Genomic DNA, 18282 nt, shown 5'->3' with positions numbered 1-18282 from the left:
ATCTTGCCTAAATGCATAGTATTGGCCAATTAATTTTCTTGATTGTCTTATTTGATTGTACCGTGGCTTTGATTATTTGTTTCTTCTCCGCCCCGGGTAACTTCAAATCCTGGATCCGCCACTGTTTGGTAACAAATACTCCTACTGGTCACAACTCATAACTCAGGTGGCTATCCATTGCTAATATGGCACCTGGCAGCTATCCACTGCTAATATGGCACCTGGCATCACTTTGAACTCCTAATCGTTCGATCACATTTGTAAGATGAAGTTTAAATCTGAACCGTCCACCTCTTACCATCTACTCTCTCCGTTCCAAAATACTTGTCATTTGGGACGGGGGGAGTACAAGATAATACATCGTTCTAGCCATTAGATCAAAGTAAATAGATGATCCATAATCGTTTGGGAGCAACTTAAAAGTTCTCTAATCATTTAGAATCACATTACAGGCATCCCTACATGATATAATCATAAGTCATCAAGCAGCGAGTGAGATCGAGCTACTAAAGCATACTAGAGACTCATTACACAACAAGATAATTAGAGTGCTCACATCTTGTTGGAAACTACAACTACTAAATTAGCAAGGGTACGTAGATAGAACCAAAGAGGCCGCAACCAAAAGGACAAGACCATCTTGAGGGACTGAAGACTAAGATATAAGTTATCTCCATGGAAATCCATTGCCTTGTTGATCAGATTAAGTATATGCTGCTTCAAGATCCCTCCTCAAACTCGATCTGCAGACTCAGCGATTCCTCCTGCATGGAGAACACAACAGAAATCCATTGTCATCATCGTTGCTGTGGAAGACAAATATCCGTGTGGTGTGGTGATCGACATGAATAACAAATCTCTGATGAAGCTCACCCGGGAAAGAAATGACGTCCTCTTCGCCGTTGGGACCACTGCCAACATCAGAATACGAACCTGCATAAACAGCAATTGAAACACAGTCAAAACTAACAAGTATTTGATCAACATAACCAATGTTGGGATTGCCACGAATGCATGGATATAATAACTTAGTTGGCGTGGGAAGAAAAAATTATGAGACCAGGTCTCACGGGTTACAGGTGAGACCCATCCTGATGGATGACACATGGTATTCACAAATCACAAAGCATCTACCCCAACACCCACCTGAAATCAGGGGGGAGAGATTAGATGCTTTGTGATTTGTGAATGTCACATGTCATCCATCAGGGCGGGTCTCACCTGGTTTATATGAGACCTGGTCTCATATAATTTTTTTCCGTTGGCGTGAATGGTTAAAATAACTATTTTTGGAAATATATCAATGCTTTATATATCCACTCAGAAATACAGTAGTAATTACATAGGAAAAATGAAAACCAAAGCATAAAGAATCAATCCATGTGTCCCTTTGCCAAGTCTGTGATGGCATGGTAACCCATGTTCCGGAAAACCTGTTTGTTTGAAGTTAACTGGTGGCACTATTCAGTACATGCAAAGACTACGTGGGTGTATGTATAATAGCCATAGATGAACAAAATAGATGAGATAGTGGCTGCAGGTTTGTACACCTGTAGATATAATAGCCATAGACGAACAATCGAATGTACTCCCTCTGTCCCAAAATACTTGTCATCAAAATAGATAAAAAGTGATGTATCTCGAACTAAAATATGTCTAGATGCATCCTCTTTTATCCATTTTGATGACAAGTATTTCCGGACGGAGGGAGTATATTACAGTGCCATAAGAAAGGAAAATACTTACAGTCCACCACTATCCAAGTTGATAACAAACAATCAAGAGGATATACGTTGTGACCACTACAAGCTATCTCCAATATGACAAGTTTAACAGCCTACAAGATAAATTGCTTATGCATTGCAAGTTTCTGACCCCAAATAACAAACAGCCTAAACCCTTCGTAAGGAGCAACCTGAAGTCCTGAACGATATGAGCTCTATACTATTCCAATTTACGATGCAACATCCTATTACAAAACAGAGTTTAGATGTGAGAGTGTATATTCAACTTCCAGATCTGGTACGAAACGTCCATGCTTCTGGATGTGTGTGCCAATGCTGATGTGATTCAGGTAACGTTAATTGAATCTTGTTTGCACAACAGATAACATTGAATATTTTGGGATTTAAAAAGAGTGCAGACACTAAACAAAGGTATTTTGTCTCTCTTTTTAGGCACATGCAGACAATATAGCAGCGGCTTACTAGAAGATCAATCGGAGGTGAACACATGTATGCCTTTTTCTCGGAACAATTTCAATTGGAAGCAAACAGAGCATAGGAGCCGAATAAGCATTAAGTGTGCTGTCTAGTATACCTACTACTAATTTAAACAGATGAACAACTGACAAAAAAAAATACAAGAGAAAAATACAACCAAATAACTACTCCCTCCGTCCCATAATGTAATTTGACACTAGTAAAAAATGTCTTACATTATGGGACAGAGGGAGTAGTATAGAAGGATGACTGTAGAAGGAGTACAGAGCTTAAGGACTGCATCATAATGATACGTACGTGAGCAACGGCATAACAAGTTTGCACATGTGAATACTAATCCCACAGATCAACTTTGATTGAATTGGGCAAGGCAAAGTAGAGTCTAAAACCTTAGCAAACGAGGGGAGCAATTGAAATGTGATTGCTTGCACGTGTCTAGTGATATTCCAATGCAAATAACATCCAGTGTTCAACAGCATAGAGGGTAGAAACCATGGAAGGTGTGATGGGTGGCTACCTGGGGAAAGCGCGATCGGCAGCTCCAATGCGCGGACGGAGAAACAGTTGGGGGGCTTCCCTGACGGTGGCACCACCATCTCGTACACGCCGCACTCCACAACCCTCTTGGCGCGCAGGTCCACGCCGAAGAGGTGCTCCTCCAGGAAGAAGTAGAGCACTTCCGGATTCATGCGGTGGACGAGCGCGAACGTGGGGTTCTTCTCCGTCCGGCCGGCAGCCTTGTAGCTGTCGTCGGCCCAGATCTCCTGAAAGCTCACCTTGTACTCCAGCACCCATGTCGGGGGTTGGATGCGACATATGCCAACGGGTGGCTTATCATGGTGGGGGTGAGTAGAACGTCACCGGTGCCTGAAAACGGGATAAGGCGCAGACATGCACGCCGGCGAATCTTACCCAGCTTCGGGGCTCTCCGGGGAGATAACACCCCTACTGCTGCTCTGCGGGGTCTCCGCATGATCACTATGGTATGACAGTACAGAGGTGCTCCTTGAGCTGTTTCGGGTGGCAGGAAGGAGCAAGGCTAGCTCTTTCCCTTTCCTCTATGTGTCTAAAGCCTATCCAGGGCCGAACCCTTTGCATGGGTGCCCTGGGGGGTTTATATAGGCCTACCCCCCGGGGGTACAACGGTAATCTGACTGGGCGTGGCCCCCAGCCGTCAGTCTCTCTTGCAGCCGTCCTCCCTGCCGGCTTCTGGGGCCCGCCGACTGGCGGGCCCCGCGGACAGGCAGAACACTGTGCAGCTCTCCTGATGACGCAGGCTCGGTCATGGGGTCGTGGGAACAGTGCCGCCGTCTGTCAAGCGATCACTGTCGCCACTCCCCGTCCAATCTGGTTTATGGCTTGTGGGGCCCTGGTCGGGAGGCGGCCGACTCTGGGGAGGCCGACTCCCGCAGGGCCGTCTTCGGACTCTCCGGCCATCTTCTTCTCTCCCACTGACGGGGGGCCCGGCGATCTCCGGGCCGTACATGCCGCCGTCGTGGGCACAGTGCCTCGTGCACTGTGGCTGAGGTCAGGGGTGGCATGGCAACAGTGCCGCGCCTCACCGGAGATCTCCTGGTGATGCGGCACACTGTAGCCATGCCTTCCTCCCGTGGGCTTGAGGGGACGGCCACGTCGGGGCTGTACCCCGCATCGGTCTTCGTGTAAGGTCACGGGCCGACTCTCACAGTCGGCCTCTTGAAAGGTCGCAAGCCCGGAGTCGGCTTGTTTCAGAGTCGCCGTCTGAGGACTCGGCTTCTTCGAAGGTCGCCGTCTAAGGACTCGGCTCCTCCAAAGGTCGCCAGCGGGGACTCGGCCTTCTCGAAGGTCGCCGGCTGGGACTCGGCTGAGGGGCGTGGCCTGCCCCGATGTCTTGAAAGATCTTGGGTTCCGGGTCAGCCTACCCGTGGTCCATTACTCCGACAGTAGTCCCCGAAGCTGGCGAAGCCCAGCGGGCGCCGCCTTGTGGGGCTTCGGCAGTTTCAATCTTCCCAGCGCCGACTCTGAGACTCGGCCGCTGTTTCACAGGGCCGCCTCGCCGAAGCCGGATTGGCTCCGTGAGGAGCCGCCGCTTCGCAAGTCGTGGCGGGAAACTGGCGGCGTATCGGTTACGCTTCCCTGCCATTATTGAGGTGGTCCTATCGCACGGCGCCACGTGGAGGCGATAGTCTGCTTGCCCACGCGAGCGACGGGACGGGCCGTCAGGCGGGGCCCGCCACTACCGCGCCTCGGCTCTCGAGCGGATCCGCTGTGGCCGAGGGCGGTTGGCATCCCCATGCCGTTACTGCGCGCAGTAACTTCGTGGGGGGTTGATCGTGGGCGGCGTGGGGCCGCGGGCGCAGTTAATCCCCACGTCGCCCCCTCGGCTTCTCAGCCCGTTGGGCTATAAGTAGGCGGGAGGGAGCGGGCGGAAATGCACGCGCACCCTTTCCCCCGCTCCCCTGCCCTTCCTTCTTCCTTCGCCGCGAGCCGCAGCTTTCTCCCTCCGCCGCGAGCCAAAGTGCCCCTTCTCGCCGGCGATGAGCTCTTCTTCCGTCGCGCCCCCCACCACGCGCTCCGGCGTGTGGGACGGCTCGGATGTGGGGGCGGAGGACATCGAGTTCCTTCGCCAGACCCGCCGTCTCCCGAGCGCGGACTTGGTGCAGGCCCGTCCTGCGCCGGCGGGAGAGATCCGGCCCTCGCCGGCGGAGGGCGAGCGGGTCATCTTCCGCTCGCACCTCATGCGCGGGCTGGGGCTCCCAGCGAGCGGATTCTTCCGTTCTTTCCTCGAGTTTCATAGCCTGCAGCCGCACCACCTCACCCCAACGCGGTGGTGCTTCTCTCCGCCTTCGCCACCTTGTGCGAAGGCTACATCGGCGTTCTCCCCACCCTCGAGCTTTGGGGGGAGTTCTTCTCTTCGAAGCTCGGCACTCAGGCCGCCGGCACGCCGGCACAGTGCGGCACCTACATCGCGGTGCGGCGCACGACGGCCGACAACCCTTTTCCGCCCATCCCGCTGGTGAAATCGGTGAAGATGTGGCAGAAGACGTACTTCTACGTGAAGAACGTCTCCACCGACGGCGACTGGGTCAACCTGCCGCCCTTCAACCCCGAGCCACTGACTGGCCGGCTGCCCAGTTGGTCCCATCGGTCGAAGTCGCTTTCGGCCCTCGGAGTCGGCGCCGTGGCGCGACTTCGAGTCATGCTGCAGTCGGAGGGGCTCGTCGCCTCCGATCTCCTGGCCGCCTTCATGGCGCGCCGGGTTCTTCCGCTCCAGGGCCGGCCTCACCTCATTTGTCAGATGAGCGGCCGTCGCGATCCAAGCCGACTGTGCACCAAGGACATGCCGCATGGAGAGGTGGCGAACTTGGTGAACCACATCGCCCACTGCGGGTTCACGGAAGAGTGGCAGTTCGGCAAGGAGCCGTACTCGCGCGACAACCCCCCTCCAATGGTAAGTTGCTTCCGTCTGTATTTCGATCTTCTTCACGTTTGACTTCGAGCTCTGATCTTTGTTGGTGTCTTCTGAGCAGAACCCTCTCACGGCGCCCGCAGCCGGCGCTACAAGAGAGCCGCGCGACTACGTCCCCGACCGCGAGGTCAGTGACATCGACGACCCCGACTTGGGGGCTGCGGCGCTGGAGGCCGACGCCGAAGGCGGCGGAGAGGGGGAAGACGGCGGCCTCAGACCGTCGGCGACCTTCGCCGACTGGCCCGAGGGCGACGCCGACACAGAAGTCGCCCCGCGCCGCCAGCCGAGAGCCGGCTCCTCCAGCCAAGCCGGCGCGAAGAGGCATCACGCCGGGCCGAGTGTGCCCGGCGGCAAGTCGAAGAAGTTCAAGGGAGCCGCCGCCGCGACCAAGCGGGAGGAGGCGGCCGCGAAGGCCAACCGCTTCCGAAAGGAAGTGAGAAGGCCGCCGCTAGTTTCTTCGTAAGTCCCTTACTCCTTCATTTCTTTTCTGGATCTTGCTTGAGTCTTTCTGATTTCCCTCCAATCTTCTCCAGCGCTCCCTTCTCCCTTGAGAGAGCCGCCGTCCCTTCCGTCATGGGGTCGGTGGAGACGTCTGCCAACACACGGCGGATTGATCCCGCCGCCGACCTTCGGGAGGCGACGGCACGGAACGCGCGAGAGAAGCGCGAGGAGGAGGAGGCCGACCGCCTAGAGAAGGCGGAGGCCGAGAAGGCGGCCGCCAACGCCCAGCGGCACCTGGAGGAGGCCGTGGCTGCGGCTGCGGCAACGCGGCATGCCGAGGAGGTCACGCGTCGTCGATCGGCGATGCTCGTCCCCCACTGTCGTCGGCGCCGCCGCCCCCTGAGTTCACGGGGCAGACCGGGGAGGTCGGCACCGCAAACCCTCTCGCGGAGGAGGGCGGCGACGCCTCCGGCTCGGATACTCACGCACTGCCCCCGCCGCCTCTGCCGCCTCCATCCTCAAGGCCGCACGGCAAACAGCTTGTGGATCCGCAGGATCCTCCAACTGTGGACGACGCCGACGCGCAACTACTGTTTCAGGTCGCCGCGCCAGCGCGCCGCCGGATTGAGAGGACGAACTCAGCGCCGCGAGTTCGGGAAAACGGTGCCGCGAGCTCGGCGAACTTGGACGTCGAGGCCTCAAGTGCCGCGCCCACCGGCTGGCTGCGTGAAGGCGGCACCGGCCCTCTGAACCAGGCCCTTCTAGACGTCCAATCGAAGCTGCGCAAAGAGGGCGACGCCCTCCAACTCTACACCAAGGCGCATCTGGCCCTGCGGACCTCCGTCCGGGTATGTTCCGTTTTTCCTTTTTTAGTTTCTATCTTTTTCCGTGGGGGCGCGCCAGCGCACCCACTGGGTGTAGTCCCCGAGTTCGGGGTCGGCTGCTGAGCAGGCGACTCGGAACTCCTTCTGGCGAGCTCCGAAGACTAACTTTGCTTTGCCGGTCTTGCAGGAATACCACAATCTCCGCGCTACTGTCTTCAACCGCAACGTTGAAGAGCTGAGGAAGCGGACCGCCGATCTGACGGAAAGCTGAGGTGAGCCAATTCTTCCTCCTTCGCCGGGGCGCGCTGGCGCACCCGCGGGCTGTAGTCCCCGAGATTCGGGCCGACTGCTGAGCAGTCGGGCCGGATCTCTCCGGCGACCTTTCTTCCTTCTCCGCGGGGGCGCGCTGGCGCGCCCGCGGGCTGTAGTCCCCGAGATTCGGGCCGACTACTGAGTAGTCGGGCCGGATCTCCCCGGCGACCTTCTTTACTGATGACATTCTTGTCTCTCAATCTTCAGACGCCAATGCCGCCCTCCAGGAGCAGCTGAACGAGGCCAACACCACTCGCCGCGCCAAGGAGGAGGAGTGCGACAAGCTCGTCCAAGAGCGCGACCTGCTGGCGACGAAGCTGGCCGAGCAGAAAGAGCTGCTCCGGAAGGCGCAGGAAGACGCCAAGTCGCGGGAAGATGCCCTCATAGCCGAGTTCGAGATCGAGCGCTCCGCCTGGACCGACCGGGAGGCGATGCTGACCTCCGGCTACCACGAGCTCTAGGACATCGTCGACGGTAATTCCTTTTTCTCTTCTTTGGCCTTCCGACTCTGTGTCGGGCTGATTTTGGGTTTTTTCTGATTGTCTTTCCTTCTGTCTTGGCAGACTTCTTTCCCGGCCACTCGCAGGCCGTTCCTCTTGCGTGCTCGAGGCTTCTGAGCGTCGATCAAATAGTAGGCGTCGTTCCCTAGCACCTTGCTGATGATGAAAGGACCTTCCCAAGGCGCCGACAACTTGTGCTGGCCGGCTGTTCTCTGAATCAGCCGGAGCACAAGGTCGCCCTCTTGGAATGATCTTGGCTTGACCTTGCGATTGTAGTCGGCGCAGACTCTGCTGGTAGATGCTGGACCGACTGAGTGCCAACAGTCGGCCCTCTTCCAGCAGATCGACGCCGTCTTGGCGTGCTTCTTCAGCTTCCTCTTCGGTGTACATGGAGACTCGCGGAGAGTCGAACTGTATATCCGTCGGAATGACGGCTTCGGCACCGTAGATGAGGAAGAAAGGCGTGAAACCGGTTGACTTGTTCGGGGTCGTGCGCAGACTCCAGAGGACGGCAGGCAACTCTTCGACCCAGCAGCCGGCCGAGCGCTCGAGTGGTTCGACCAATCGAGGCTTGATGCCGGACAGGATGAGGCCGTTGGCTCGTTCCACCTGGCCGTTTGACTGCAGATGGGCAACGGACGCTAAGTCCAGTCGGATGCCCTGCGTCGCACAGAAACGAGCCAGGGCGCCTTTGGCGAAGTTGGTGCCGTTGTCTGTGATGATGCTGTGCGGTATGCCATACCGTACCGTGATGTCAGCAATGAAGGTCACTGCTGTAGGCCCGTTTAATTTCTTGATGGGCTTTGCTTCCACCCACTTGGTGAACCTGTCCACTGCGACAAGCAAGTGAGTTAGGCCGCCTCGGGCCGTCTTGAAAGGTCCCACCATGTCCAAGCCCCAAACAGCGAAGGGCCAGGCAATGGGGATGGTCTTCAGCGTGGAGGCCGGCTGAAGGGGCTTGGAGCGGAACACCTGGCACCCCTTGCATTTTTTGACTAGCTCTTTAGCTTCTTCCAGGGCAGTCGGCCAGAAGAAACCGTGCCGAAAGGCTTTGGCCACGAGCGCCCTCGAAGCCGCATGGTGGCCACACTCGCCCTGATGGATGTCTCTGAGGATTGCTTGGCCTTGCTCTGACTCCACGCAGCGCTGGTGAACACCAGTAACGCTGCGCCTGACTAACTCTCTGTTGACTATGGTGTAGGCTGCTGCTCGGCGTTGTACTTGCCGAGCCAGGGTCTCGTCCGCTGGTAGCTCCTTGTTTACTAGGAACTTGAGGATGGGCTGCGCCCATGAAGGTGCTGCTATCTCTTCAACTGCTACCACAGCGACCTGGACAAGGGTGGCTGGGCTGGGAGCCGGCGGGTTGGACTCTGCTGCCTCTTGCTGGACTGAGGGAATCTCTGGGCCGACTGGAGCAGCTCCCGGGCCAACTGGCGCAGTCCCCGGGCCGACTGGCGCAGTCCCCGGGCCGACTGGCGCAATCCCCGGGCCGACTGGCGCAGTCCCCGGGCCGACTGGCGCAGTCCCCGGGCCGACTTTGGCTTTCTTGAGGTCGCTTGCTGGGGCCTTGGAGTCGGATCCGACTATTTCTGGCGGAGCCGGCACGAAGATGGAGTCGGATTCTGGCGAAGGCTTGATAGACGGCTTGAGGAGGCGCTGAAGAGCGACGCCGGAAGGTATCGCTTGGCGAGTAGAGCCGACTCGTGCCAAGGCGTCTGCTTGATCGTTGTCGTTTCTCGGCACGTGAAGGAATTCGCACCCTTCGAAGTATCCGCTGAGTTGCTGCACCAGGAAGCGGTAGCTTGCCATGTTTGCGTCTTTGGCGTCCCAGTCGCCGGATGATTGCTGAACCACCAAGTCGGAGTCGCCGTAGCACAGGATCCGGCGAATGCCGAGTTCTTTGGCAAGCCGGAGTCCGTGGACGAGCGCTTCATATTCGGCAACGTTGTTGGAGGCAGCGAAGTGGATTTGCAGCACGTACTTGAGCTTGTCGCCCTTGGGGGAGGTGAGGACGACGCCGGCTCCGAGGCCAGTGCGCATCTTGGAGCCGTCGAAGTGCAGCCGCCAATGAGTAGAGTCGAGCGCTGGTGGCAGGTACTGAGTCTCGGCCCAGTCGACGAGGAAGTCGGCCAGCGCCTGCGACTTGATGGCGGTGCGAGGTTGGTAGTAGATGGTGTAAGGGGCCAGATCGATGGCCCACTTGGCCACTCGGCCGGAGGCGTCTCGACTTCTGATGATCTTGGCGAGTGGAGCGGTGCAGACCACGGTGATTGGGTGCTCTTGAAAGTAGGGCTTCAGCTTCTTGGCGGCAAAATGCACGCCGTAGCACATTTTCTGATAGTGAGGGTAGTTCTGCTTGGAGGTCGACAGTACCTCGCTCAGGTAATACACCGGTCTCTGGACCGGAAGCGCCTTGCCTTCCTCCTTGCGCTCAACTACAATAACTGTGCTGACTACCCGGATGGTGGCGGCGATGTACAAGAGCATGGGCTCTTTGGGAGTCGGAGCCGCCAACACAGGGGGAGTCGCCAACATCTTCTTCAGTTGGAGAAATGCCTCATCTGCCTTGTGGTTCCACTCAAAAAAGGTGGTCTTCTTCATCAATTGATACAACGGCAGAGCTTTCTTGCCCAGCCGACTGATGAATCGGCTGATTGAAGCCAAGCAGCTGGTGAACTTCTGCACATCCAGCAGTCGGCTGGGTACCTCCATTCTCTCAATGGCCTTGATCTTCATGGGGTTGCACTCTATGCCGCGTTCGGAGACCAAAAAGCCGAGGAGTTGGCCGGCCGGGACTCCGAACACGCACTTTTCAGGGTTGAGTTTGATCTGGAATCGGCGCAGATTTTCAAAGGTCTCTTTGAGGTCTTCCAGCAGCGTCCCACGCTTCTCCGTCTTCACCACCATATCATCCACATAAACGTGGGCGTTTCTGCCGAGTTGCTTGAAGAGGCACTTCTGCATGCAACGCTGAAAGGTGGCGCCGGCATTCCTTAAGCCAAACGTCATTGTCAGGTAGCAGAAGGCTCCAAACGGCGTGATGAATGCGGTCTTCAGTCTGTCTGCTGGATTCAGCTTGATCTGGTGATACCCTGAATATGCGTCTAGGAAACTCAACAGCTCGCATCCGGCTGTGGAGTCTATCACTTGATCGATCCTTGGCAGAGCAAATGGATCCTTTGGCCAGGCTTTATTGAGGCTGGTGTAGTCTATGCACATCCGCCACTGCTTATTCTTCTTCAACACCAGCACAGGGTTGGCTAACCACTCCGGAAAAAACACCTCCATGATGAATCCGGCTGCCAGGAGCCGGGCTATCTCTTCTCCCACAACTCTTCTCTTCTCTTCTGACAGGCGGCGCAAGGGCTGCCTGACGGGCTTCACATCTGGCCTGACATGTAGCTTGTGCTCGGCGAATTCCGTCGGTACACCTGGCATGTCCTTGGGGGACCACGCGAAGATGTCCCGATTCTCATGGAGGAAATCGACGAGCTCGCCTTCCTATTTGCTGTCAAGACCGGTGCCTATGACAGCGTACTTCTCTGGGTGCTCCGGGTCCAAGGGTATCTTCTTGGTTTCTTTAGCCGGCTTGAACGATCCTTCTGCTTCCGACTCCTTGGGGTCAGGCGACATCTCCGACTGCTTCCCAGCCATCGCCACGACACGGTCAAGGAGCCGCTTCTCAGCCGCGATCACCAAAGACTCGGCTAGCCGACTGCTCTCGGCCGCGCAGGAGGACGACTTCCTGTAGTCGCCGGCAATGGTCAGGATCCCCTTGGAACTCGGCATCTTCATCTTAAGGTAGGCGTAATGGGGAACCGCCATGAACTTGGCCAAGGCTGGTCGGCCAAGCAGGGCGTGGTACGGGCTCTCCAAGTCTACCACCTCGAACCAGACAGGCTCTCGGCGGAAGTAATCTTTGTCTCCGAAGAGGACGTCTATCAGAATCTTGCCAATTGGTGAACAGGAGAGGCCGGGTACGATTCCATGAAACACGGTGCGGCTGCTCTGCAGCTGCCTCCGCCTGATTCCGAGCTTCTCCATGGTGTCCTTGTATAGGATGTTTATGCTGCTGCCTCCGTCTATCAGGACCCGTGAGAAACGGGCGGTCCGCCTATCTGTGGCCAAGGTCGCACCTAAAACCAAGGCGTAGGAGCCCGGACTCGGCATCACCTCTGGGTGATCTGCCCGACTCCAGCTGATAGGCTTCTCGGACCAATGCATGAACTCAGGGGCCTCTGTTGCTACTGCGTTGACTTCTTGCTGCTGTTGGCGCCTGCTGCGCCGATCATCTGCCAGACTGGTGAACACTACGTATGCTCCGTGCTCTTCTAGGAACTCGTCTTGGACTGCGCCGACTGGCCGAGCCGCCGGCTGCTGGGGCTGGGGCGGAGGCGGCGGCCCCGCAGGCGGCGGAGGGGCAAGGCCGTCTCCCTTGGCGATCCTGGCGAGCCAGTGGCACTTTCTGGTGGTATGGTTCGACGGCTTCGTGCCGCTGTGGAACTTGCAAGGACCATCCAGAGTCTGCTCATAGGAGAAGGCCGGCAACCAGTTGGACTTGCCGCCTTTCTGCCGCTTGGCCGGAGGCTGCCCTTCCGGTTGCTGATCTTCCACTGCCGCGACCTGCCGACTGTTGGAAGTCGGCTGTGGGGCTTTACGCTTGTTGTCGTTCTGTTGCTGTCGCCGGCTGGCATCTCCAGCCGGGGTTCTGGGAGCCTGGGGAGTCACTTTGCCAGCCGCGTTGACTTGGATCTCCGTCTTCATAGAGGAGTCGGCCGTGGCGTACTTGTCTGCTATGACTAGCAGTTCGTCGAGGGTTTCGGGCTCGTCGCAGAGGAGCTTGTGCTTGAGGAGGGTGCCCTCTCGGCACCCGGCCGTGAAGTACTCAATGGCCTGCACCTCGTGCACGCCTTCGCAGGAGTTTCAGAGCTCGCCCCAGCGCGTGAGGTAGTCGCGTGTTGATTCTTCGGGGCCTTGCACGCACAAGGAGAGCTGGCGCGGCTTGGGAGGTCGCTTGTACGTGCTGGTGAAGTTGCGTATGAAGGCTTCAGTAAAGTCGACCCAGCTATTGATGCTGCGGGGCTTCAGGCTGTTCAGCCATGTCCGGGCCGTGCCCTGGAGCATGAGAGGAACATACTTCACGGCGACTCGCTTGTTGCCGTTGGCGATGTTGACGGCTGTGGAGTAGTCTATCAGCCAATCCTCCGGCTTCACGGAGCCGGTGTACTTGGGCGTATCTCGGGGGAGCGTGAACCCTTTGGGGAAGGGCTCGTCTCTGATGCGGGGCCCGAAGCAAGGCGGACCCAACTCATCTTCTTCTTCTAACGCCAGGGATCTGTGGAGTCGGTCGACCCGGTGGCGGGCATCATTCTCTCCGACTCCCTCTCGGCGGCCAAGGCGACCTCCGAGAGTCGGATGCTCAACAGGCGGCGGAGAAACTCGCCGTTCTCTTTGGGGCGGGGGAGGCAGATAATCGTCCCGTCGCTCCACGGCTCTGGGGCGGCCGTCTTGGTCACGCTCGATGGTGATGCGCGTCCGGCTGTGGCTAGCAGCCGGCTCCTTCTCTTTCCTTCTGCGGACTCCGCCAGTGGGCGTCCGGGAGGTCGCGCCTTGGTCTCGGCGAGGGGGTAAGTCGTCGTTCGGCTGCTGCTGCGCGTCTGCGCGGCCGCCTGCCGCGTTCTGCGCAGCAACCGCATCGAGGAGCTGCTGGACTCGCTCCGTTATTACACGGCGCTCTTCGCCTTCGAGGTTCCTCAGTTCTTCGGTCGCCGCCTGGGCGGCGCGGATGTTCTCCGCAGGGGTGGCGTACACGGGGCGTTTCGCCCCGAACAAATCGGCGATGGCCACGCCGCGTTCACGGACCGCACCTAGACGGCTCGGCCCAGTCGGAGCCGGCGAGCCGCCTACAGCACGATCCATCTCGCGCTGGTATGCTTCGGACAAGCGTCTCATGCTTGCCAACTTCTTGGCGCCTTCGATGAGCCGAAGGCGGCGTTCTTCCAGCGTCTCGGCGTCCGCGTCCTCTGGAATAGGCGCGGTCAGGTCTTGCAGGGCCGCTGGCAGCGGGTCCTGGGCGTCTTCGCCGGAGTGCTCGCCGTGGCCGATGACGAGCACCTCCGTGACGGCGCTTCCGCCACTCTCCTCGTACGGAAGCGGCTCGTCGTAGAACACCACGTTGGTGGGGAAGATATCCAGCGATACGGCGTCGGAGTCGACCAACATCGGGTCGGAGGAGCCTACGGACTCCAAATCTACGGCAGGCTCGCCGGCGACGTGGAGTTGGTCGAGGAGGCCCGCGAGAAGGTTCTCGGGGCCACCCGTGCCTGCGCTCGGTGCAGGCTCGTCGGAGAGGCGCACCTCGCCAATGAGTTCGGCGAGGCCGCTGGCAGCGCAGGCGGCTTCGGCGCCGCGCAGCGCGTCGATGCAGACTCCATCTGGCGAGCCGGGCTGGCTGCGCTTGCCAGGGAGGAAGAGGGTTCCCGTCCAAAATAGATCTCCGGACGACGGTGCACCTCGCCCCACGGTGGGCGCCAAATGTCGGGGGTTGGATGCGACATATGCCAACGGGTGGCTTATCATGGTGGGGGCGAGTAGAACGCCGCCGGTGCCTGGAAACGGGATAAGGCGCAGACATGCACGCCGGCGAATCTTACCCAGCTTCGGGGCTCTCCGGGGAGATAACACCCCTACTGCTGCTCTGCGGGGTCTCCGCATGATCACTATGGTATGACAGTACAGAGGTGCTCCTTGAGGTGTTTCGTGTGGCAGGAAGGAGCAAGGCTAGCTCTTTCCCTTTCCTCTATGTGTCTAAAGCCTATCCAGGGCCGAACCCTTTGCATGGGTGCCCCGGGGGGTTTATATAGGCCTACCCCCCGGGGGTACAACGGTAATCTGACTGGGCGTGGCCCCCAGCCGTCAGTCTCTCTTGCAGCCGTCCTCCCTGCCGGCTTCTGGGGCCCGCCGACTGGCGAGCCCCGCGGACAGGCAGAACACTGTGCAGCTCTCCTGATGACGCAGGCTCGGTCATGGGGTCGTGGGAACAGTGCCGCCGTCTGTCAAGCGATCACTGTCGCCACTCCCCGTCCAATCTGGTTTATGGCTTGTGGGGCCCTGGTCGGGAGGCGGCCGACTCTGGGGAGGCCGACTCCCGCAGGGCCGTCTTCGGACTCTTCGGCCATCTTCTTCTCTCCACTGACGGGGGGCCGGCGATCTCCGGGCCGTACATGCCGCCGTCGTGGGCACAGTGCCTCGTGCACTGTGGCTGAGGTCAGGGGTGGCATGGCAACAGTGCCGCGCCTCACCGGAGATCTCCTGGTGATGCGGCACACTGTAGCCATGCCTTCCTCCCGTGGGCTTGAGGGGACGGCCACGTCGGGGCTGTACCCCGCATCGGTCTTCGTGTAAGGTCGCGGGCCGACTCTCACAGTCGGCCTCTTGAAAGGTCGCAAGCCCGGAGTCGGCTTGTTTTAGAGTCGCCGTCTGAGGACTCGGCTTCTTCGAAGGTCGCCGTCTAAGGACTCGGCTCCTCCAAAGGTCGTCAGCGGGGACTCGGCCTTCTCGAAGGTCGCCGGCTGGGACTCGGCTGAGGGGCGCGGCCTGCCCCGATGTCTTGAAAGAACTTGGGTCCCGGGTCAGCCTACCCGTGGCCCATTACTCCGACAACCCACTCCTTGGACTCCGGATCATTCAGCGTCCACATGCTGACCGTCATGGGTGCCTCGTCGTCGCTGCGAGAGCTCCACTCCACGCACCGGAACTTGCCAGCGCTCACCTGCACGAACCGGCGGTAGGCCGCCGGTCTCCCGGCGCAGTGGGCGCACGAGGCACCAGGCAGATGGCAGTCGCTTTCTGGGAGCGGGACGATGTCCAGCACCGGCGCATCCGCGAAAGGGTCGCAGAAGATGAGCCCCCCGGCAAGATCCACCCACCAGAGTTTGCCATCGTGGGCGACGACGCCGTCTCTGCCCCAAATCCAGTGCCCCAGGGGGTTGTGCACCGGCTTCCACACCCACTCGCCGGTGTCGGACGAGAAGCAGAGGAGCGTGGCGTGCTTGTCTGCGAACATGTAGCGGAACTCGACGACCATGTAGCGCAGCGCACCACCTCCGGCTCCTGGGGCAGCGACGACGCCGAGGTTCAGCGCATTGATCTCCGAACCTAGCCCCCTCGGGTCGCGGCCGGGTTGCGGGAGGCGGAAGGCGGTGGCGGAGGCGACGTCGCAGACGAAGTAGGCAGGCGGCCGGCGCTCGATGTCGGTGATGTTGAGGACGAGCCTCCAGTTGCGGTAGGCCGGCGGGAGAGGTGGAGTGGGAGCGGGAGGGGGCGGCGGGGCGCAGAGGAGGAGGAGGCCGGAGGCAGGGTCCGCGGTGACAACCCAGGGGCAGGCGCCGCTGGTGGGGTCGGCCTGGACGGGGGACACGCGCGGGGGCACGGTGAGGGCAGAGACGCGCGGCGGCGCGGCGAGGTCGAGGGAGAGGTCCGCGTCCTGCTGCTCCGACACGCGCGGGACGGCGCCCAGGATGACCCACGCCGGCGGAGCCATTTTGGCAGGAGAGCGGAGCGAAAGCAAGCGGAGAAGGGTGGAGTGGAGTGATGCCGATGCCCGTGAACGATGGGAATGTGTGGGAGGGTAGTAGTAGGGTTTTAGCCGCCTAATTTCCAGGGGTTCTCTCCACGAGGGGATTGATGAACTAAACTGATAAGTGGATTGGGGGTTGATGCGTTTGTACTACGAGTTTGAATCGCTCCTCTCTTTCTTTTCTCCGTGGCAGTAATTCTAGGGCTTTTGTCGTGGCTTTGCAGGTACGACGACGAGACGAGTCGTTGGACTGAGCTCTGTAGGCTTTACACGATGGCCTTTGGCAGTTGCCGTTTTGGTGTCTGCGGAGCAGACGAGCAGCTTGGGAGGCGTGGTGCGTTGCAGGAGTTCGGCAAACGCAGCTTTGACCAACACAGCCATGCGCTATGTCACAACTCACAAAAGAACATACAGTATACCTACAGCATCTACAACCGGGCTCCCAAACCCCTACGCCCGCGCGAATGGCCTGGTACTCACCGGTCACACAATTCCGACTCGACGTCACGTACCGGCCCTAGGTGTATGGGGTAATCACGTCCAGCCGAAATCTAGGCGGATACGGAGGGACCCGGCGCACGCATCCGTCATGTCAGATCTAGCCCACGTTGTCCCACCTCGACTCCATATATATTCGTTCTCATCCGCATCTAGGATCAAATTTTAGGCATCCCTCTTCAGTCCGCCCTCAAGCTCCCTTCTAGCGATTTCCGGCCTGGGCTAATCGGTCGGGTAGAAGCTCGTTTCTCTAGCATGGCGGGCAGCGGATCGACTCCGACCACTCCTGATCCATCGACTCCGACCACTCCTGATCCATCGACTAGGGCAGCGTCCCATGCGGGGAGCAGGAGGTTATGGTCGTCTGCATGACCCTCCGCCATTCCCGGAAGAGTGCGCCCAACCGAGGTCGGATTCGATCCAGCGGGAATCCGTTGCGCCGGCGCAACCGGCGCTCGAATCCGCGGGGGCTGAAGGCTCGAGGTCCGTCTCCCGCCCCATCTCCGGTGCGGAGGCACTTGAGTGTTACAAGGACCGGTGTACCCGTCGTGTGAAGGAGAGGCTGTGGGAGGCTAGAGGAACTTGAGTGTTACAAGGACCGGTGTACCCGTCGTGTGAAGGAGAGGCTGTGGAAGGCTGAGGACCGCCTCGCTGCCGGAACTGCAGAGGCAAAGACGACCGATGCGGCGGCGCGCGCTGCCTTGGACGAGGAAGTCGTCCATGCCCGCATCGTCCAGAAGCGACAAAGGAGGAACACGCATGCCCTCGTTCGGGAGCAAAACTAAGCGGTCTGTGCCATGGCCGGACTGCCCCCCAAAGAGGAGAAAGAAGACAGTGACGACTCGGACAACTCTGACGAGAAGCAGATCCGGCTTGATCCATTTCGCGTTTTCGAGAGCTACGCCCGCGACAAAGACGCCAAGGACGCCCACACAAGGTAGGGCAAGGGCAGCCGACAATGATCTTTGTCCATAGCTAGTAGAACGTGGCAATTTTTTGTTGTCCTATCGCATGTATTGATATAGTACCAGGACGCTTTGTGTTGGATCATGGTGATAGTTTACGATGCATGTGGTTGGATGGATTTGAGGTTTACTAAATGAGGTACCATGTTGTCAAAACAAAAATTTGTGGGATGACCGATAACTATTCCGCACACCCAACCGTGTTTGCGGACGTTTGAAGAAACGGATTAGCTATATGCAATTATAGATGCTCTTCAAGAAAGCGGAGGGCTATCTAGGCATACTGATTGTAAGTGAACCAAAACCTTCTCGTTATTTTGTTTTAAACTAAGTTCCTTATGGTTGAATTTTTTTATTTCTTGAGGCCAATCAAGGTTTAAGTTCAGGGAGGTTGATGAGTGATATTTTTGCGGTCATTGCACCGTTGTTTAAACCGGCTAATTCTGGAATTTCCAAGAAAATCACTCTGATATTGGCAATAATGACTAACGATT

At 58.4% G+C, this 18282-nt stretch overlaps 1 protein-coding gene across 1 annotated transcript; it reads right to left on the bottom strand.

The window, feature by feature from the left end:
- Positions 1-732: 732 nt before the first annotated feature.
- On the bottom strand, positions 733-16289 carry LOC123067465 (uncharacterized). Its single transcript, XM_044490248.1, has 5 exons — positions 15408-16289; positions 9725-9733; positions 2740-3004; positions 874-933; positions 733-764 (listed from the first exon to the last, which is right to left on the bottom strand). Exons 1-5 carry the CDS (start codon positions 16287-16289, stop codon positions 733-735), a joined length of 1248 nt encoding a protein of 415 aa, XP_044346183.1.
- Positions 16290-18282: the final 1993 nt, after the last annotated feature.

Source organism: Triticum aestivum, chromosome 3B, assembly GCF_018294505.1.
Source record: "Triticum aestivum cultivar Chinese Spring chromosome 3B, IWGSC CS RefSeq v2.1, whole genome shotgun sequence".
Classification (NCBI taxonomy): Eukaryota; Viridiplantae; Streptophyta; class Magnoliopsida; order Poales; family Poaceae; genus Triticum; species Triticum aestivum.
Note: the sequence above shows the minus strand (reverse complement) of the source record. Positions and strands in the feature narration are given on the sequence as shown.